The following is a 21,567-nucleotide window of genomic DNA, read 5'->3' as shown; positions in this document are numbered from 1 at the left end:
CTTGGAGCAAAGCGCTGTCAGCACATTTAACAGTTAAAAAGATGGAAAACAGTCTCGGGGATTTGAAACACCCAGTCCTGAACCTAAAAACTGATAGTGTGGAAGCAAAAAATGGGATAAATTTTCCTTTTTAGATGCCAGATTTCGTATTTTTCTATTACAAGTAGCCACACCTCAGCACCTGTCTTCGTCCCTCTCACTGGCCCAAATTTCTTTCATTTCAACTTGGAGTCAAGCTACTGAGAACAGAGCGCAGAAGTGACAACAACTTTTAATCAGTGCAATGAATTTTTTAAATTCAAGACAAATGAAACATTCAATACATGAAGTCACAGAATTCATCATCATCATCCTGCAACAAATGTTCTCCCGCAGGAACATTCACATTCAGTAAGTGCATCCCATTTTAGGGCAGCACCATGGGAAACATCTAAGGGGCCAGGAAAGTGGAAGAAAAACAAAGATGACATAAATCTGTTTCCAAGAAGGGGAAAAATAGGGGGAAGTGTATTTGTATTTGCCCACAAAGCTAATGGCAATGACATCCTCACTGCTTTCCTTCGTCTCTACTGCGGGCAAGCTTAAGTGATGCTTAACAAGACTTGGAACAGACAGAAATATTAATTCAAAACAAGGTCATATGAGCTTTTTGAGAAGTGGGAAAGTTGGTGGACAGCAATTTGCTTTAAGACCATAGGACTTCTTTTCAGCTACACAAAATCATCTGATTCTCTCTGCTCCTGTATCAGTATCACTGCATCCTTTGTTTCCAGACGCTGAACAGTACCCCCTTGAAGAGCTGCTCAACAGGAAAGCACCACAGACAGCTTTGACTACATGATTCCCACCAACAAAACTGGTGGGCTCGTTCACCATTTGCATGTCTGTTTTTTAAAGATGAGAACACGAGATTCTGTTTTATTATGGCCTTAAAAGTTTGTCTTTATCCTTACTGCTGCTCCATATTGTAAAGTAAATAACTTCAGCACAGAGGCAGTCTATAAATAATCACATATTAGCACACCAGGTACAACTCCAGGAAGTTCCACTGTGAACAGGTAACACCCAACCCAAAGCTCTCATGAAGCAGCAGCAAGACCTCACTACCTGCTAAACTCTGCATAGCTTTTGACAGCCAGTATTTATTTGCAAATCCCTGTTCCCATTAAAACAGGACCAACTCCCACAGCATATGCCATAAAAACAACTCTCTCAATTATTCACACTGATAGTCAACATCTCCCGGCGATGCTGGATAACTCAATAACCTTTCTGTTAAAGGAACATGACGTTTGATAGGGGAGCCTCCGCAACTTAGCTCAAATCTTATGTCCGAAAGACTGGTGTTTCGGGCTATGGCAAGACCTCTCACCAAAAATTTAATCTATTAATAAAAACCACTACTTCCTCCAGCCACAAAAATCCGCCATCAGTTTTGAAGGGAACCTCTCGCTCTCCTTTCTGAAGGAAAGCTCCTCAGAGCTCCTGCTTAATGCCTTTACCTGGAGCAGAGAGAAAAGAGAGACAATAAAAAGCAAGCAAACCCCATCCAGTTGCAGCACGTAACAATTTTGGTAGCTATATTTGTCCTGTACAGGAACTGCACTAAGCTGCAGGTGCTTTAACCGTATTTGCAAATCAGTTTTCCTCCAAGTGGAACATCTTCCAAGCCTCTGATGTTAAACTTTAACTAACCAAGTTGAACACAGCAACTGCAACCCTCTTCTTACGGCTCAAACTTCCATTTGCTCAATTCAATATTTAACAAAGAAAACTAGGGTACGAAGCACAGTTTTAAAGCAACAAGAGCAGCTGTTTCACCTGCCATCAGTGTCAAACGGCAGGCTCGCCCGCTAAGTTTTAAAGGTAGGGCTCGACTCACGGCAAACGAATTCAGAGTTTCTTCAGTAAATTTAGAGCCTGAGAATTGTTTAATAATGCAGTAATTCCTCTCCTCCCCTGAGATTACCCAAGAGACATTTGCCAGCAACCTTGCCAGACAACCTGAGAGCTGCACGGCTCTATTCTGAGTTAATAAACTGCTCACCCTTGTGGTTCACAAGGGTATCATGTGAAGAATATATTTATTTAAAAGTTGCATAGATAATATGTAACTACCAGTGTCATTACAGTTTAGCCAGTCTTTTGGACACCATGCAAATCCTGCGCAAGTTCAACTAAAATATTATGCAAAAAAAAAAAAAACCAAATCCTCACTGTTTCCCCCAGCTGTACCTATTTTTACTTTTTCTGTCAGTGGCAGGACTGACTCTTCAGAGGCTTTTCCATCCCACTACGCAAGCCTGACTCGGTTAAAGCCACTGTCACCTTTGATTTGCCTCCCGGCTCCCGTCCACGACAACCACGCGCTTACCCCAGGCAGGGTTTTGTTTTTAACGCCAATCAAAACAGTTTACCTAAACGCCAAGACTCCCTCGCAGCTGGAAAATAAAACAAACACGGCTGGGAAAAGCAAGGATGCAAATCCCAAAGCCGGGAAGAAGGACGGCGGCTGCAAGGGGCCAGGCTCCCGCAAAGACACCGGGAATGGCGGGGAAGGGGGTGTACAGAGGGGGCTGTGGCAGCCGGGGGGGTGCCGGAGCCCAGCCGGCTGCTCCTTTCCAAGGCGGGGAGGGGGATCCGAGTTTCCTTTCCCCAAACGTTTGCTACCGGCCTTGCTAGAAAACGCCACAGCGGCGGCGGGAGGAGGCGAAGGCCGCTCGGCCGGTAAACACCGGCGGGCTGCAGCCGCCCTCCCCGCCGTGAAGTCGCCCTCCCGGCGGCCCTCCGCCCCGGGGAGGCCGGGTCGGGCCTCGCCGGTGACACACGTCAAAGCCTGGAACCGTCCGGGGCTCGCCCGGCAAACACCGCCCGGGGAGGCCGCGCCGCCGGCCCAGCGAGGCCGCTCGCCCCCGCGCCCGCCATGCCAGCGCCCGCGTCCCCGTTCCCCCCCCCACACACACCCCGCCACCCACCCCCGCCGCCCGGCCTACAGGAGGCGGAGGACCGGGGCCGCGCTGCCGCGGGGCGGGAGAAGAACGGGGAGCCACTGCGGCGGCGGCGGCACCTCCACCGCGGGGCCTGCGGGCCCGCTGCCACCCCCGCCGCGCCTCGCCTCGACGGGCCTGGCCTCACAGCGCCGGGCCGGGCCTACCCGCGGCCCCGCCGAGGTCCGACCCCGCGGCGGAGCCGGCCGGCCGGGGAGGAGAGGACAGGTTCGTCCCGCCCGGCCCTACGGACGGTCGTATGTGTGTGTGTGTGTCCCCCCCCCCTCACCTGCACATGATCCGCCATTTTGCTCCATTCATGCTCCGCTCCCTCCGCCTCCGCCGGGCCCGGCACGCGCCCCCCCCCCCCCCCACCAACCCCGCGCCGCCCGCGCGCACGCGCGACGGCCCCCGCCGCGCCTGCGCCGACCGACCGGCCCCGCCCCGCCCCCCCTCTCTCCTCCTGCCCCTCCTCCTGCCCCGCCCCGCTGCGCTGCGCTGGCGCGCTCGCTGCGGCGCAGGTGACGTCATGACGGCAGCGACGCAGCGGAGGGAGGGGCGGGCTTTGTTGACATGGCTCTTAAAGGGGCCGCGGGGCGGGCGGGACGTCGCTTCCCTTCTGTTTCCGGGGCTCTCAGCGTCTCGAACCAGCGTTCCCAGTGTCCTGCACCAGTGCTCCCAGTTAGTCCAGCCAGGGACAAGCCTGGCAGCCCAGCAGCCCCTGCACCAGTGCTCCCAGTATCCCCAGTATCCAGCAGCCGTGCCCCCAGTTCCCTGCACCAGTGCTCCCAGTGCCCCCAGTACCCAGCACCAGTGCACCCAGTGCCCGGCGACAGCATTCCCAGTGTCCTGCAGCCATGTCCCCAGTTCCCTGCTCCAGTGCTCCCAGTTAGCCCAGCCAGGGACAAGCCTGGCGGCCCAGCAGCCCCTGCGCCAGTGCTCCCAGTGTCCCCAGTATTCAGCAGCCGTGACCCCAGTTCCCTGCACCAGTGCTCCCAGTTAGCCCAGCCAGGGACAAGCCTGGCGGCCCAGCAGCCCCTGCACCAGCGCTCCCAGTGTCCCCACTATCCCCAGTATCCAGCAGCCGTGCCCCCGGTTCCCTGCACCAGTGCTCCCAGTGCCCCCAGTACCCAGCACCAGTGCACCCAGTGCCCGGCGACAGCATTCCCAGTGTCCTGCAGCCATGTCCCCAGTTCCCTGCTCCAGTGCTCCCAGTTAGCCCAGCCAGGGACAAGCCTGGCGGCCCAGCAGCCCCTGCGCCAGTGCTCCCAGTATCCCCAGTATCCAGCAGCTGTGCCCCCAGTTCCCTGCACCAGTGCTCCCAGTTAGCCCAGCCAGGGACAAGCCTGGCGGCCCAGCAGCCCCTGCACCAGTGCTCCCAGTATCCCCAGTATCCAGCAGCTGTGCCCCCAGTTCCCTGCTCCAGTGCTCCCAGTTAGCCCAGCCAGGGACAAGCCTGGCAGCCCAGCAGCCCCTGCGCCAGTGCTCCCAGTGTCCCCAGTATCCAGCAGCTGTGTCCCCAGTTCCCTGCTCCAGTGCTCCCAGTTAGCCCAGCCAGGGACAAGCCTGGAAGCCCAGCAGCCCCTGAACCAGTCCTCCCAGTTAGCCCACCTCCTGCACCAGTGCTCCCGGTGCTTCCAGTCCTCCCAGTACCCCGCACCAGTGCACCCAGTGTCCCGCAACCACATCCCTGCACCCGGTTCCTTGCACCAGTGCCCTCCAGTTACCCCAGCCCAGCACCAGTGCCCCAGCGGCCCCTGCACCGGTGCTCCCAGTTACCCCAGCCCCTGCACCAGTGCTCCCAGTAACCCCAGCCTCATGCCTCCTCCAGCCCTGGCCCGGTGCCGAGGCGGCAGCCGGGGCTGCGTGGTGGCGGCTGACCCCCAGCACCGTCAGCCCAGCTCCCCACTGGTCACCCAGCTCCCCAGCACCCTTGGGTGCTCCTTCGCAGGGGGAGAGCCCTGGTTTTTGTTTTTTTTTGGGGGGGGGGGCTGCGGATGTGGGGGCCTCCCCTGACCTGAGGATGAAGCTCGAGGCGCCCGTGGGTGCCACGCACCGAAGGCTGGGGGGCTCCGGCTCCCCCCACGGCTGCACCCCGCGGCGCTCCACCAGCCCAGCCCCCCGTCCAGCCCCTGCCCCCCCCCCCGTCCCCGTCCCCGTCCCCGTGTGTCCTGGGCACCAAACGACGCCGCGGCGCTGCCCGCAGCCTCAAAACCTCTTCCTCCCTCCTCCGCATCGCCCCGTCGCCTTCCCCGGCTCACCCCCTCAACCACCTTCCCAGCATCGCGGCCAGTTTTGGGGCTGGGGGGGGGGGGGGGGGTTGCAGCGCCTTTACTGGGAGCACTGGGTCAGGCTGGGATGTCTGGGAGCGGGGAGATCGGCAGAGCTGGGGGGGGGGGGGGTGGTCATTACCCCAACGGGGCAGCCCTCAGAGCTGCTTTTAGACCCATTTAACAGATGGGGAAACTGAGGCACGGCCGGAGGCTGCCTGCGGCGGGGCTGCCCGGCGTGCGGCGATGCTGGGGGCGTACGGCGGCTGCCCTTTATGGTAAGTTCACAGACGCAGGAAGCCGAAGCCCGCGCCGGGTTGAGCGTAGGAAACAGAAGAACTCGACCGCGCGTCACACGCCGAGACGACACGACCCGGCGTGACGGCAGCGCTGCGGTGGGCCAAGGGTGTGCAGCCGGGACGGGACCCCCCCGGAGCTGCGGGGCAGAGGGGGGGACGGTGGCGGAGGGGCAACGCGGGAGGATGCCGGTGGCTGGAAGATGGAGGAGGCGGTGGTGAAGCAGGGTGTGCTCTACCTCCAGCTGCAGCAGACCTTCGGGAAGGTGAGAAGGTGGCGGGGGGCTGCTCGGTCCCCGGGGAAGACCCACGGCGGGGGGGGGGGCTCGGCTGGGCTGGGTATGGGGGTAACGGGGGGGGTTGCATCCGAAGGGAATGGGATGCTCCTACCCGTTGGGTCCCCAACCGTCCTTCGGCTCTCCGCCAGCGCGTCGGGCTGGTAGGGACGGGCAGGGGGCTGGAAGGTGCTGGGGACATATTGGAAAGAGAACCCCCCCCCACCAGCGGGACCCCCACCCCGGGGCAGAGGCTCTGCAAAACGGGCCAAAGCCGTGGCGTAAACCGATGCAACCCCCAGCGCCTCGTTGCTTCAGCGACTGATAAAGGCCGGGGTTTAGCAATGGCTCCCACCCACACCGCTCTTGTGCAAGAAGGGGAAGGAGCCACCCGGGCGGCTCCGGCAGCAGACGGAGCCCAGTCTTGCTCCAAATGCCGGAGGCAGAGCGGGTGCGAGGCAGGGCAGGGCAGGGGCATCGCCTTCCCGCGGCAAGGCAGCTGCCGCCAAGCGTTGATGCCCGCGATAGCGGAGGACGGGGCAGAGGCCACCCCCGCGTTTCGGCAAAGCCTGCCGGGCTCGGCAGGTCGCCGGTGCAGGGAGCCGCCGCGGAGGATGCTCCGATTTCGGTGCAAGACTTCCTCTCCCGCCGCTTCCCCGCTGCCGGAGCCGGCGTGCCTCCCACGCACGGTGTGCCGTGAATTGCTGCTTTCTCAGAGGGCGAGTTGGGAATCGTTTAAAAGTTGGTGTTTTCCGGGAAGACGGAGCAAACGAGGAGCTGAAAGTCCTCCAGCAGTGGGGGGCCATTGGCACAGCTTTTGGGTGCCACAGGGTAGGGACAGGCGTTGGGATGGATCCCGGTGCCGGCTGAGGCTGGGATGCTGCCAGTGCCTTTGCCGGCTGGGAATGCCTGGCCGCAGGCTGCCGACTGTCTGTCAGGGATGCTTTTCCCCACGCTGCCCAGTTTATTTCACTCCCCAGCTTTGGCCAGCCTGCCTGGGCGAGGGTGCGAGACCCTGCCCGGACCCTGGAGGGGTTTGCACCGACGTCCCGCCCTGGGCACGGTCCCGAGGGGATGAAAACTCCTGGAAGGTTGAAAGCAGAGCTGGCCGATACTGGGCATTCACTCCTCTCACTGCTTCTCCCCACGGCAGAAATGGAGGAAGTTCTGGGGTGTCTTATACCGGGAAAGCTCCTGTTCCACCGCCCGCCTGGAGCTCTTCGAGGGCTCGGCACCGCCGGCCGCCGAGAAGCTGCGGAAAGGCGAGGGCAGCAAGCGGCTGGTCAAGCTGAGCGACTGCGTGCACGTGGCGGAGGCGAGCGGCGATGCCGGCTGCCCCAAGGAGACCGTCCCTTTCCTGCTGGAGACCACCGACAAGCGGTACCTCCTGGCTGCCGACGGCACCGAGGCGGCCGACTGGATCCAGAAGCTCTGCGGGCTGGCCTTCCCGGTATGCGCTGGACACGGGTAACAGGGGCACGGGAGACAGCGGGATCCGTGCCGGGCAATCCCAGGGGTCTGCTGGGACGGGGCAGGCTGGGGGGATGCTGTGCACTGCCCTCGCTCACCCTCTGCTCTTTCCCGGGCAGAGGAGCAGGGAGGAGCAGGCGGCAGGCAAGGATGGTCAGCAGAGCTCGCTGGGCACCGACGGCGAGTTCTCCATGGAGGAAAACTCCCTCTACAGCTCCCGAGGCAAAGGTAGGCTCCGGGACGTGGGGAAGGTGCAGCGGGGTTGGGTTGGCTTGCACAGGAAGCGGTGCGTGTCCTGCAGCACCTCAGCACCCCCCCCCTTCCCAAGGCACCTCGGCCGGTTTTGCGCCAGAGAGCAGCCCCCGCCGCGGCTGTGCGCAGGAGGTGTGGTGGAAAGTCTTCCCCTGAAATAACTCCTTCCTGCTCTGTGGTTTGGCAGGGCTGGGTTTCGCTGCGCTATCGGCTTGCTCCTGCGCAGCCAGAGCCCTCAAGCCCTTATCGGCCGGACGCCGCTTCCCCGCCGCCCCGGCTGCAGGGGCTCACGAACCCCATGGCACCTCCCTGGGGTGAAAGATGCAGCTTTGCTCTCGCAGCAAGGAACTCTGCTCCTTGCATGTGTCAAATGCCACCCTCCTCCATCCCCAGCCGGCTTGGAGCAGGCGTTCGAGGTGACGGTGAGGGCCACCAAGTCCTCCGAGCGCTGCCGGCTCTGGGGCCGGTGCATCCTGCGAGCCGGCGAGGAGGCACTGGAGCTGCAGCATTTCCAGACCTTGGAGATCCTCTACAGCTGGCCCTACCACTTCTTGCGACGCTTCGGACGGGATAAGGTAAGTGGGATCCGGGAAGGGTGGGCTGGCGGTGGGCTGCGGCACTGGGTCCTGATCCTGTCCCTCCACAGGTGACCTTCTCCTTCGAGGCCGGCCGGCGCTGCGCATCCGGAGAAGGCAACTTTGAGTTTGAGACCAGGCAAGGCAACGAGATCTTCCAGGCGATCGAGTCGGCCATCAACAGGCATCGGTGCCGGGGGGCCGAGGAGCCGCGGCGGGGCGGCCCCGGGGACGATGCCTCCCGGCCGCTCGGCCACGCCAAGATGCCCAGCTGGGCGCAGGGGCACGAGGAGCCCGGCGGCACCAAGTCCTCCTCGCTGGAGCCCACCTGGGAGGGGAAGGTGCCAAAAGCCAAGCTGGGGATGTCCCCCAGCAGCTGCTCTGGGGCCGGGGAGCCGTTGGGTGCCTTCCTGCCCTCCCGCGGTGCTGACTGCTCCTACGCCGAGCCCTGCAACTCCCTCCGCCGGGGGAACCCCCCGGTGTCGGAGAAGAACTGGAGGCAGGATGCTCCTGCCAAGGAGGCCGCCGAATCCGAGTACGCCATCCCTTTCGACACCATCGCCAAGACCTTCGTGGCTCGCAAGTTCGGCAAGCTGGTCCATCACCCCGGGGAGGTCCCCGATCCTTTCTACGACAGCATCAGGGAGGCAGGGGGGCAAGTGGGCAAGCAGCCCCCGCGGCTCCCCACCGTCGCCAAACCCGACCACATCTACGACGAGCCCGAGGGTCTGTCCACCCACATCGTCTACGACGAGCCCGAGGAGGTGAAGGGGGAGGCGTGGAGGCTGCAGGCGGCCCCAGAGGAGCCCACCGGGCACGAGTACCCCTGCTACAACCCGCAGCAGGATGACTACGCCGTGCCCAAGAGACCCGTCCCTCTCCGGCAACCCTTCCTCCTGCAGGGCAAGGAGTGGCTGGGGGACACCGAGTACGACAACGTGGCCCTCAAATTTGCAAAGAAGAGGAACCTGCAGTGAATGGGATGGGGAAGGAGAAGAGAAAACCCTCCCTCCGCGGCTGGCGGATCTCCCCCCCGTCCCCCCCCCTAGCAGAGCTGAGACCCCCCCCCGCCCCCAGCTCAGCGCACCCATGGCTGGAGGAGACGGAGCGAAGCTCTCCCCTCCATCCCGAGCATCCCTCCGGAGCGGCGGGGCAAACATCTGTCCAGCTGCGGGACCGGCAGCCGGGATGCGCCCGCTGGAGGGCACTGTGGGCCCGCCGGACGGGCAGGGCAGGGCGGGCAGCGGCAGGCAGCGGTCGGGCAGGGGTCGTGTCCGTGTCCCCGTCCCCCCGCAGCCCCCATCCGCTCGCACCCCGCAGCTTCAGGGTCAGCACCTTGCAGCCTGCTCCTGCGGAACAGACGCCAAGCCCCCCTGCTCCTCACCCGGTCAAACTACGGGAACCTCAGCTTTGCAGGCTGCGGAACCCTCACGCGCATCCCTAGGGATGCGCGTCCCTAGGGATGCGCGTCCCCACATCCCTAGGGATGCACGTCCCACACCGTGAGGGCAGCTGGATAATGCACAGCCCCGGGATGCCGAGCCCATGCTGCTTGGCGATGCACATCCCCGGGGATGCACAGCCCATACCGTGGATGCAGCCGGATGATGCTCAGCCCCGGGATGCTCAGCCCACGCTGCAAGGGCCGGCTGGCGATGCACACCCCACACCTCAAAGGCAAGCGGACGACGCACGGCTCGCACAGCAAACACACCCCACCTGCAGATTTCTCTTTGCCCGCTCAGCCCTTGCCGAATTGGCACCGTGGCCACACGCAGCCCCCAGCCCCCCCGCCCCGCGACGTCCCTCTTCTCAGTCCCCGCCACCAGCCAGCGTTGTGGCCAGGGCTGGGCACCGTGCCTGTCCGAAGGTCATGCCACATCCTCGCTCAGCAAGAACAGTGGCATAAATTTCTACTGTCTCAGCCGTGTTTTTATTTTTAATTTTTTTTTTTTTTTAGAAAACCACTTTCCAGCTCCTCTGAATTATAGATGAAATACTCAGCTTTATTGTCATGGTGATTTTCGTGGCTGGCTCCTCTCCTCCCAGTACAACGAGACCAGTATGCAGCCTGACACAGCCTGACTCGCTCTGGGTCAGCCTGCTCCTCCTCCTCCTCCTCCCAGCCACCTCCAGCCCTGCACAGCCCTTGCTAGGGCACATCCAGCCCCTCAGCTGGGCACGGCGAGAGGCACCAGCCCCAATTCCCCATCGGCTGATGGTCCCCCGGCACAGAACGGTCTCCCTGGGCTGCCCCGGGGCTCCGTCGGTGCCCATCACCCCACACAGGCCATCTTCGGTGCACACCGGCTCTGTCACCGCGACGGAGGGACCTTGGGAGCTGCTGCCGGTCCCCCACCACCCCAGCAGGTCTGCCACCAAAGGCAAAGAAAAGGCATGAATTATTTATAGTCTTTCAATCAAATAAATGCTTAGGTGCTTGAGTTAATTTCCTGGATCCTGAAAATCCAAAGTGTAGACTTTTAATAAGGCAAATTAAGTGCTTTATATATTACACTGATTAAAGCTCCGTATCAATCTATCACACGCTGAATTGAAGGGGCCAGGAAACAAACAGGTCCCCAGCAGCCGTGCTCCCCTCATGCAGGCAGCGGTGGGCCCTGCTGCCTGCCCTGCCCGGGATCACACAGGGCACAGGGATGCTCCCTGTGCAGAAACACCTAAAATAGGTCAGAAAAAAAAAAAAGAAAAAGAAAAAACAAGTTTCTAATAGGTTTTTCCAGCGAGTCAACATCAGACCAAGGAAGAACAGGAGCAAGGCAGATCGTGCCGTGCCCCGGGACCAGCCGACAGTATGGGCAGAAGTTTAGGAGGCAGGAGGGTGTGCTGAGGGATGGGAGATGATCCTTAGCCAACCGTCCCCATCCCTTCCCTGGTCTGTTCCTACAGCAGTGCGGGATGATCCCTGTCCATGACCGGGCTGGTTCCCATCTCCAGACCCCGGGCAGCCCGGGCACGGCCGGGAGCATCCGGCAGCACCACCGGCTTGGTTAGTCGGAGCGATGGGGACTCCTGATGGCACGCTGCCATTCACTGGGAATCAATTGCTTAAGCGTGTGCTATTATTAATTAGTGCTCATTATGGTGGTTATTTATTATTAATCAGTGTTAACACAGTCCTCTCTCCTCGCCGTCCTCCAGCCCGGCTCCCCACTGCGATCCCCGCTCCTTCCAGCCGCCTCCACCTCTATTTTTCTTCATTAACCAAAGAAATGGAAACACCTTCCCAACTTCACTTAAAGATGCTACGGGTCTAACGAGATTTGTACCGTGCCAGTCAGGCTAACGAGGGAGTCGCTGCGAATGGCACTAATGAAATTTCACAGAGCGCGGGCCGAGCGAAGTGCCACTGGTTTTGCTGCTGGAGTAAATTGCTCACGGCATCCCCTGCCTGCCCCATCTGCATGGACAGGGTTTTAGGGTGGAAAAAGGGAACCTGTCCTGGAATATCATGTCCAGGTAAGGAGGATGGAAAGGCTGGAAAAGCCCTCGGTGGGGCTCAGCGAGGGGCTGGGCTGAGAAAACAAAATCGATGGCAGAGAGGGGAGGAAGAGATTACAGCACAAAGCCCCAGACAAATGGAGAACGCTTTAATCTGATTAGGGAGTTATTGTCATTATTGTATTATGCTGATTATAAATCATTTAGGAGCACGGCTAATCAAAACTGAAATTTGTTCAGAGCTTTAAGGGTCGCTACTCCGGCAAACACCCCTGTCCCTCTCCCACGCTTCCCTCCAGGAGCGGAGGCAGAGCTGCATCCCGGGGCGAGGGGCACGGACCAGGGATGCAGCCCCTGCGGAGAAAACAGGGAGGATGCCAGGGGAAGGATGGGCTGGCAAGGCTTGGAGGGGCAGAGCAAGGAAAAAGGGGTACGGGCATCTCCGGGGTGGAGAGGATGGGGAAATGAGGAAGGAGCGAGCTCGCCGAGCAACCCTGGTGGGGATGCTGCCCGTGGCCAGGAGACGATGCTTCTGGGGCCGGCCATACCAGGACCATTTTTCCCCCGCTGCTCTGTGCACCTTGTCAAGGCAGCTCCTTTTTTCATTACTGTCTCCTCGGATTAGAGATGTGCTCATTTTGCAGCGCGCTCGCCGCTCGGCGGCCGAATCCCAGGCGCCACGGTGCAGCTGCAAACTGCATTAGCGTCTCGCCAAGGAGGCCCTAATACTATTAGGAGGGAGGCATTATAGGTGCTAAATGACAAGCCCCTAATCAGCCCCCGGATTTATGTCAATCACGTTCCCTGCACAGGGCGGAGCAGGGCCCTTCATTCAGAAAAAATTGCCTAATTGGGAGGGTCTGGATTCTCTTCGCCTGTCTTGTTTCTGGAGTTCTGGGGCTCCCGGCTGCCTTCTCGGGATGGGGAATAAATGAAGCTGATGACAAGGTGCAGGATGAGGAGCAGGGAGGTGGTGACTGTGGCCACGGGTTGGAGCTACAGCCAACTGCTAACTCAATCCAGCCTGCTTTTTCTTTCGTTTTCAGTGACTCGAGAAGTGCAGGACTGGTCATCGCTAGGATTTTGCAGGGATTGCATCAGTCCAGACTCTGCTGAGGACTGTACAGGAAAATAGGTGGGAAAAAGGAGGCTGTTTTTCTGTTTGCCCACCCCTGCGTGGGTGCCCTTAAAGAGCTGGGCTGCCTTCCTGCCCTTGGCTTCAGCAAAATTAATTGGCAATTACCAGAAGTCCATAAAAACCAGCCTTTCTTGGGGAAGGAAGCTGTAAAAGCCGCGTGTCCGCAGCCATATTTCCTTCACTCCGCATTGATCCCGTGGCCTCTGCTGGCCACGGCTCGGCTGCGGGGCGATGTGCTTGGCCCCCGCAGACCCATCCCCATCGATCCCGGGGACCTCGGCCGGCCCGCACCCCCTTGCAGCCGGGAGCATCGCTGACCCCCTGCTAGCACTGGGTGCAAATTCCCAGACTGGTGCCAGCCTGTAGCAGTGTCACTTGTCCTCCCTCTCCTTCCTACCCATCAGGCAATATTTATAATGATGGCTGCCATGGGAAAAAAAAAAAAATCCCATAGCTGCAGCTGGAAGGGGCACATCACAGCATTAGCAACCCTCCCAGCACCGAAATGCCCCCGGGACATGGCACGGAGGGGTGCCTGGCTGGAGGCAGGGTTTGGGGAGCATCCTTCTGCGGGATGGAGGGATGCAGGAGGGCACGGCTGGCCTCTCCCACCGGGATGGGCTGAGGCCAGCGTGATGCCCCGTGAGATTGGAGAGGCTGACGCTCCGGCGAGAGCGTGCGTGCAAAGCCCGGACCAAAGGAGCAGCTGAGTTTGCTGCTTGGGCCTGGAGGAGATGAGGAGGGCTGGTGGCCAAGGGTGTGGAAAGGCAATTGCCTTCTGGAAAGGCAATTTGCTGCTGATTTTGGTCCAGGGGATCGCTCTTCTTATGGGACGGTGATCTGTGCAGTGCCGGTGGCCTCGCTGGGCTGTGGAGGGTAATGGGAGCAGGGGAAGGGTTCCCACACCCGCCGTGAGCCCCAAAATCCCTCCATGACATTTTCCAGTGCTGAATATTTGACGAAGGCTAAAATACTAATAAGCTGTATTACAGCAGCGCTGCATGGAGCCCAGGAGAGCGTTTTAGCTCTTTGGATATTGCATGCTACTCCTACACTTTCATTACGGGAATTCCATTAAAGGTATTGGCTGGACCCTAATGATGGCGAAGGGGGGGATGCGGTCAGAGTCCTAATTTCAGAGTCCTGCCGGCTGCTGCCACGTCCCTGCCTGCTCACTCCCCTGCAACCGCAGAGCCGTCACGGGGCAGGTTGCATTTAAAAGCCTAGATTGAATCTGGAGATTTTTAAAAGCCCTCAGCTCCCATATGTGTCTGCTGCAGCGGATGTGTTTAGTACGTTCCCTTTGCCTTAATACGCACTGTTTGAACAAAAATAATGCTCTGTATATTTTACAGAGCTCCTCCACATGCACATTTTGTCAGGACTGCAATATAAATATCCCCACCAGCCTCCCAACACCCACCTGCCCAGACTGATGCTTAAGCAAGAAAATGTAAAAATACACCCTCCGCGCTAATCTGCTGCTGATGGCAACAAGTAAGCAGCAAACGAGGCTGCCAAAACTTGCCCTTCCCCAGCCGGGTCGGTGCCCAGAAAGGGTCTGCTCCCTTTGCGGCTGCTGCACGGGTTTGCCGAGGGGACCTCGGGGTCCCCGAGCAGCCCCGGTGCTCGGTGTGGTGCCATCACCGTGGCACGGGGCACGTGTAGCCAGTTATTAAAAGGCATTACCTGTCCGGTGTCATGCTGTCCCCTGCAGAACAGCTACCTTTCCCAGGGACTCATCTCATTTGAAAAGGAGCCGGGAAGCGGCTGAATTTCCACCCTGCTGCTCTCAGTTATCTCTGCGAAAGGGGAGCCAATTACCAGCAGCTGGTGAGAGCCTAAAATTATTATTAATTTCAAACAAAGCATATGCTTTGTGTTAACAATCCTCCATGGTGTGGCAGAAGGGCCAATACCATCCAGATGGCTCAACGTGCAGCGGGAATGATTAATGCACGGCTCTGCCGCCTTGCCGGGAGGTGTGCGGGGACGGAGGGCAGGGGCCGTGCTGCGGTGCCCGCCGTGTCCGACATGAGGTGAGCCGGCAGCAGGAGCCCGTCCCAGGGTCACAAGCAGCATCTATCGTCGCTTATAATCAAAGAAAACCCCTGCGCACTTGAGCTAACGTCCTCCCAGTGTCCCCGCGCGCAGGGCAAGGGAGCAGGGATGCTGGCAGCGCCGGAGAGCCGTGGGTCTGGCAGCAAGCTCCCCCAGAGAAGATATACGTGTATAAGTGTACTAATATAAGTATATTAAGGAAGGTTTGGTTCCCAGGCTGGCAAGAGACCTGCTGTCCCGACAGACGGAGGTGAAGCAGCTCCTGCTGCTCAGCCCCGTGGGATGCTAAAGGCTGGTGTTCTCCCTGCCTGCTCTCAGCTCCCTGCAAGCAGACTGCCTTACTGGATTTATGTTGGAGTAGAAGATGAATCATTTTCCTCTCTATCCCAGGCCTGGCCTGCATGTGGAGATGGGTGGGAAGGCATTTTCCAGCTCGGCTCGAGGGTTTGCAAAGGCCTGAGCCATCTGTGAGCACTTTGGCACCCAGGACTGCAGAGCACGGGAGCACATTAAGTGCTGCTTTGCTTCCTTAACTTGCCATGGGAAATTACACTGATAGGTGTTAATGCAGAGTCCAGAGCAGCGTTTTCTCTTTGAAATGCAGCAATCGCATCTGAAATAGCTGGTGTTAAAATAAAGAATGGTTTCTATTTTTACCGGGCAGTGGGAGCCAGTGCCATGGGTTGCCTTTGCATGAAGCTGCTGCTTGACTCCGCTGATCCCGGGTGGGCTCAGCCCAGTGCCCTGCCCCTGGAGAGCACGGACCGGAGCAGATATTCAGGGAAAGAGGGTCTGTTCACAGCAGTGGGGACTCGTTTGGACACAGATCCTCCCCAAAGGGGTTTCTCCTTTGGGTCTGTCTGGCCTCAGCTTCCAGCAAGACCCCGGTCCTTGGGAAGAGCTGGTTTGCAAAGCTGCTCCCACGGGTCCCCCTGCATGATGCTTTTCTCCACCCTTTAGCGAGATCAATAGATCAAGGTCCTTGGAGGGCTCCGGAGATCCCGCTGGATTAACACGATCCCACATCCACCAGCGTGGAGCATCTCCTGCCTGAAGATGGATACCGAGAGATCACACTCAGACTCTCAGTCCCCTACCCGTGGGGGACCCGCTGAGATTTTGCCCTGGCAGGATGATGCCAGCGTCGCTGCTTCGGCCCCCAGGGACCCTGGGAAGGGGGTGGCAGGAGCAGCAGAGTTTCTTTGAATCCCACAACTGGAATTGAGAGCGAAGCATCTCCAGGGGAGAGGGGTAAAAATAGCTGCTGCTCTGTGTCAGCGACAGGAGCACGGGAGGTGGAGCAGCCGGGGGTTTTATTGAGGGCAGGCTGCGAACGCTCGGTTATAAATAGGAGTAATTACTCGAGTCGGGGCATGGCACTTAATGAGGGGTTGGGCTGACACCAGTGCTGTGATTGCACGATGCTTCCCAGCACGGGGTGGAGGAGCGATTTGTACCGTGGGCCAAAGCCTTACGGGAACGAAGGAACCCTGGGAATGAAGGGGTGCCATAAGGAGCCCCGGGAATGAAGGGGTGCCATCGCTGCATGTCCCTGGGGACACGGCAGTGCCGGGAGGGCAGGAGCATCACGGGGAGCAGGGCTGCTTTGTGCCAGGGCGGAGGTGGTGGCCGGGGAAGGAGAAACGCTCACGTCTTAATTACATTCCCCGTCAGCAAAGCTGATACCTGGTGACTGAGTAATTGTGTCCAGGAGCTGCGGGCAACAGTTAATTTTAATTAAAACCTGTGGCCATAGCTGCCTGAGCTTTCTGTGTGGGCAATGGTGGGCAAGGGCTCTGCTAGGGAGGATCTTCACCTGACAAAAGCCAGCTCTCGTACCCACTACACCCTTCGCACCTCTGCTGCACCTTCCCTGGGTTAGCCCCGGAGATGCGCAGGCAGGCTGCCTGCTGCAGCCTGGAGAGTGCCAAGACCTGGGCTTTTCCCCTTGGGGCTGCTCCAAACGGGGAGAGGAAGAAGGAGCAAGGACAGGAATAAAGCACCAGGAGGGAGAAGAGGGCTTGGGAGGAGGCAGCGTGTGGGGCTGGTGCCTACAGAGACGACAGGCGAGAGGGGCAGATCCGTGGGGCAGGATGGGGCAGCCTCCTGCCCCTCACCTTGGGATCGTGCCTGCGAAGCCGCTCCGCCTCAGTGCCTAATGGGTATGACCTGCCTTTGTTGCAGTCGCATAAAATATACATTTGAGTGATAATGGGGCGAGAAGCAACTGAGTACAATCTCAAAGAAATATTGGTGCATTAAAAGATAGCAGAAGCTGCTGCAGCTGGTTAAGAGATGGCAGCGGCAGAGCCCTTTCCCCGGCAGCGTTCCCCTGCCCCCCATCCCCTCCCTGCCCTCCGGAGGGGCATCCCGGGAAGCAGTGGGGATGCTGGGAGCGGGCAGAGGCTGAGGGGTCTGGGGCTCTGCTTCTCGCCCTGTTGCAGAGCTGGGCTAAGCCCAGGAGGAAAGCCAATGCACCAAATTCCCAAGGTGTGGGGCCCCAAGATCCCCAAGCCCAGGCAGAGCTAATGGCAGCTCCCATTCCTGCTGACCCAGCTGGGGAGCTTGATTCATGGCCCCATCGATACCGTGTATTTATGCATAAGTACTAATGGAGATGAAGAAAAGCTGTCCTCTCCGCCAGCGCACGGTGGGATTTATGGAGTGCAGCCGGCTCGCCTGACCTTTGGGCTCTCCCCCCATCCCACAGGGCTCAGCACTAACCTCTTCCCAGCCCCGGCACACGGCTGTGCCCGGGAAGGTGCCACCCAGGGCATATCCCCATACCCAGGATCACGGGGAGATGGAAGAACCCGGCAGCCAGGCAGGGCAACGCCAGCTTTATCTTTGCTGAACAGCAGCGGATCTGCTCAGGAGAGAGCTGGGGTAGTGTTGAGCCTGTGCAACAGCCTCGAGAGTAATTGAGTTAAAAAGTCAATCACTGAGTCACAGATCCACTTTTCCACGAGTTCTGCGCTCGCGAGCAACCCAGACTCCCTTCTGCTTTGAATAAGCCCAGATCTCCTGGCGCTGCTGCCAATATAATCTGTTTTTTCAGCTGCTTGCTGAGACCACATCTTTATCCCATCCCCTAAACTCACACCTGGCTGCAGATGCCAGTCGACGTGTAGAACCCGATCCTGCCCTGGATCTGCCCTGCTCTGGCTGTACCAGCACAGAGAGCAGCTGCCCCTTCGCTTCTCTCCCCCAGCAGCATCACGCTAAGGCAAAATGTGAAATACCACGACTGAGGCTTTGAATAACCCATGGGCAGAGCTCCTTTTGCTCCACGGGGGAGAAGGAGTGCCCAGGAAAGGGAGCTGAGTTACCGGATCATGAAATGCTGGTCCCATTTACACCAGGACTCTTCTGCACCACGCAGTCCTGCATGAGCACGGAGGCAGCTGAGATGCCGTCTCCTGCCCCGACATCCTCATCCTCAGGCTCCGCAGTGTCAGGGAGCAGACATCTGCCATTCCGGCGCTGAAATGGTGCACAGCATCTGAATGCCAGCAGCCCCCTTTCCCCCTTTCAGACCCATTACCGAGGACCTCATTGCCTTCCCCCCCCCGCCCCGTAAGTGCAGTGCTCCCCCCCCAGCTCACCCTGCAGCCCCTCCAGCATATGCTTTAACCTATGGTGCATTATTGCAGCCGTCATCGCTTTACCGTCCCCCAAAGCCCCCTTAGCTGTCAGCTCCGGGCCCCTCCGCCTGCACTTTATGACCTTTGCTCCTTTGGGCTAACTGCTCCCCCAGTTCGCTCTCATCAGCGAGTTTCAAGGTTGCTGCACTCTCTGCCTCCTGGGTTATTGATCCCTAATTCCCCCCCATGGGGGACCTGCTCTCTTACTGCTTCAGTTTTTTTCCCCCAGCTGCTCTGTTACTGCTTCTCTGCAGCCCGCCGTGCCCCAGCAATCCCACGCTGCTCCCCAGCTCTGCTGCATCAAACACAGGAGCGTGCATTGCACAAGGGGCTAGGCCTGGGAACACCAGGCTTTCCAGAGCAAACCGAACAGCAAAAAGCAAAGTGCAAAGCTGCCGAGGAGGGACAGCTTAAAAACAAGCACTTCTGGGCAGTTAGCAAGCAGCATTTTACCTGTACAGCGCGGTGCTGTGAGCTTCTGCTTCAGCTCAGTCCTGAGAGAAGAGCGAGAAGTGCTTTTTCCCTTACAAAAAAGGAAAAAAAAACCCTGCAGCCCACCTTGCCATGCCCCAGCAAAGTCCCCGAGCTTTTATTGCCTCCCCAGCTCATCAGTCCCAGCTGGGAAGTAGTAGCTCTTTTCCCAGAGCTGGGATTTGGCCGCTGTTACTGAGCGCACCCAGCCCAAAAGCGGCTCTGAGCTGATGTACCTACAGCAGAGATATATATTAATGACTCCAGGTTTTTGTAGCCATCCTCTCATAAGTGCAAGGAGTTCTAGGACAGGAGAAAGACTTTGCTGACCATAAAGGCATCACCAGCCTTTTTGAGGCTTGTGAGCTGTGAAGACTGCTCACGGTGAATAACTAGGAAAAATGTGATGCTTAAGGGCTTTTTCCCAGCCCAGCCTTTGCGGCCAGCACCTCTGCCCATCTCCACCCAGCCGCGGTACCCGGGTGTCTCGCATCCGTCAGGATCCGCAGCATCCCCGGCCCTTTGCTTTTGTAGTTTGTTTGTTTGTTTGCGCTTGCCTGTCAGCTCCCCTTCCACCGGCATCCCAGATGAGAGCAGATTGCATGCTAATAAATTCTGGATTGGCAGCCGCACCCGGAGACAGGGAAAAGCTGCTTGAATTACAAAGGGAGCTTCGCTTCTGCACCTGGATTTGCTTCTCAGCCCAAGGTTCCTCCCTTGGGGCAGCGATGCTGTGCCCTGCGGCCGCTGCCGCCGCTGGCAGAGGCAGGGGATGGGCAGGGAAGGCAGGAGATGGGATGCAGGGAGCGGGATGAAAGAGAAGCAGATGATGGGACTTGGACCACGATAAGGGCGTTCACACTGCAAACGGCCTGGCTATACCCCATGCCCGTATGTGCACATATGTTGCCGCATGCCTCCACGGCACACCCAAGAGCCAGCCCAGCCCAGGTCACTCCGAGATGCTTCCCTGGGCCCCCGCCAGCACCCGGGATCCAACAGCAAAGATTAGGACTGTTTCCTTTTCTTCCGCGAGGAGTGTAATCCCCCCTTTGAAAGGCGCATCCTCCGCTTGATGCTTCCTGACATTAATATTATCATCTCCAACCAGCCGCAGAGCCCAGCTGTCGCCTGCGATTAGGGCACTGACACAGATCGGTGCAAGATTTCACAAGCGTCTCATTACCGCTGACTCCGGTTCTGCACGGCTTATATAACTCATCTTGCATAAACCTGTCACCGGCGGGAGCTGCTCCGCCGCTCAGCCCCGGTGCATGCTGATGAGGGGCGGCCAAGGGGGGATGAAGGCCGCCGGGCCCCCCCCATCCCTGCACCGCTGAGCATCCCCCCGCGCCGGCTCAGGTCCTTGCAAGGAGGTTTTTCTTCTTCTAGAACAGCCTGTTCCTGCACCAGGCACCGTACACTGGGTGCTCTGGGATGGTAGACTGGTTATACTGGCAGGGGAACATCTTCCAGGGGCATGTCACAGGTCTGGGAGGGGTGAAAAACTCCCGGACCTCCCCAGCATCCCGGGTTTGCTAGAGAGCCGTGGATGGAGGGGCTTTTGCAGCAAAACACAACCTGCTCCGAAAACAGCCCCCAGCGGGGCCGGGGACAGGGCACGCTGAGCTGCACATTAATGCTCTCGCCCGTCCTAATTGCACAGGCAGGGGAAATCTTGGGAGGCAGAATGTAATTACCGCGGCTGGAGCTGGGCCAGGGCTTTGCGGTGAGCACGGGGACTCTCAGAAAGAGCCGTGGGTTCATTAATGGCCTCAACCAGGCAGGAGCTCGCTGTTTGCTGGTGGTGGGGTGGGTTTTTTGTGCGTGGCTCGTCGGAGAGCTGCTGCCTCCAGCAGCACGGTGGCTCCCGAGCTCTGCCGCACGGCTTCGGCTCGGCTCGCCCTGCATGGGGACCTGGGGCACCTCTGGCTTTGCACCCCGTCGTGGGGACCGGGATGCTCGTGATGCAAAGCTCCCTCCCCACCCTTCTGCTGTAAAGGGAGGGTTTTAGGGAGGGTTTTTCCCAGCTCTCTTCGTTCCTGCTCATCCTCACTTTGCAGATGCAGCATCCTGGGGGCTGTGGCGCAGGCACAGAGGCTTTGAGAGCAGGATCAAAAGCTGTCGCTGGGTGCTCACACGGAGCAGGACCTGTCCCCCAGCTCTGGTGGCTTGCGCATGGGATTTAAGCTGAACGCAGTAACGTATGCCTAATTGCAGGGTCTTTCCACCGTGCAAAAACACCAGAGTGACAAGCCGTCCCTGTGAGGCTGCTGGCATTCCCTCCCCATGTCCCCCGCTGTAAAGTCAAAAGCCACTTTCAGGTCTCCGTGCACCCCATCACATTGGCGTGGGGGTCCCGGGTCCCAGCAGGGACCGGGACGATCACCGCTGTGCTTGATGACCTGGCGTCAGGCATGGGGCTCGAGGGGTCCCACTCCTACATCACGGCTGCAGAATCCCCCCTGCACGGCTCCAGCCCTTCCCCAGGCAGGAGCAGAGCTCGCAATGTGACCCTGGTCCCCAAAGGGCTCATCAGCGATGCCAGCAGAAACAGCATCGCCTCCCTGCAATTAATCAGAGGAGCGATTTGTAAATGAAGACAACCGCTGCTCATCAGCTGGGAAACGCCTCTGCCGCTCCTTTTGCCAGGCGTTAGCTGGTGA

The 21,567-nt window shown here is 59.1% G+C and overlaps 2 protein-coding genes and 1 long non-coding RNA gene across 3 annotated transcripts in view; 2 read left to right on the top strand and 1 right to left on the bottom strand.

Moving 5' to 3' along the window:
- Positions 1–3,363, bottom strand: part of XPO7 (exportin 7) — a 50,087-nt gene extending 46,724 nt beyond the window's left edge. The window contains exon 1 of the mRNA XM_030034824.2: positions 3,277–3,363. Coding sequence (XP_029890684.1) covers positions 3,277–3,294 — 18 coding nt within the window. The 5' untranslated portion in view covers positions 3,295–3,363. The remainder of the gene's footprint in view (positions 1–3,276) is intronic.
- Positions 3,364–5,165: 1,802 nt separating this feature from the next.
- On the top strand, positions 5,166–10,574 carry DOK2 (docking protein 2). The gene is made up of 5 exons (XM_030036154.2): positions 5,166–5,819; positions 6,982–7,278; positions 7,418–7,526; positions 7,944–8,125; positions 8,197–10,574. Exons 1-5 carry the CDS (start codon positions 5,757–5,759, stop codon positions 9,100–9,102), a joined length of 1,557 nt encoding a protein of 518 aa, XP_029892014.1. The 5' UTR covers positions 5,166–5,756; the 3' UTR covers positions 9,103–10,574.
- Positions 10,575–10,752: 178 nt separating this feature from the next.
- Positions 10,753–15,441, top strand: LOC121233762. The gene is made up of 2 exons (XR_005933865.1): positions 10,753–11,605; positions 12,634–15,441. It is a non-coding gene; the product is annotated as an uncharacterized LOC121233762 (long non-coding RNA).
- The last annotated feature ends 6,126 nt before the right edge of the window (positions 15,442–21,567 follow it).

This window comes from Aquila chrysaetos, chromosome 13 (genome assembly GCF_900496995.4).
Source record: "Aquila chrysaetos chrysaetos chromosome 13, bAquChr1.4, whole genome shotgun sequence".
In the NCBI taxonomy this organism is placed as follows: domain Eukaryota; kingdom Metazoa; phylum Chordata; class Aves; order Accipitriformes; family Accipitridae; genus Aquila; species Aquila chrysaetos.
The sequence above is the reverse complement of the archived record's forward strand: the minus strand, read 5'-3'. Positions and strand labels throughout refer to the sequence as shown.

Excerpts from the sequence above, each read along its gene's own strand:
- DOK2 (XM_030036154.2), top strand. The coding sequence starts at position 5,757 with ATGGAGGAGGCGGTGGTGAAGCAGGGTGTGCTCTACCTCCAGCTGCAG. Across the intron at positions 5,820-6,981 it reads TGCAGCAGACCTTCGGGAAG|AAATGGAGGAAGTTCTGGGG; the intron begins GTGAGAAGGTGG and ends TCCCCACGGCAG. Across the intron at positions 7,279-7,417 it reads TCTGCGGGCTGGCCTTCCCG|AGGAGCAGGGAGGAGCAGGC; the intron begins GTATGCGCTGGA and ends TTTCCCGGGCAG.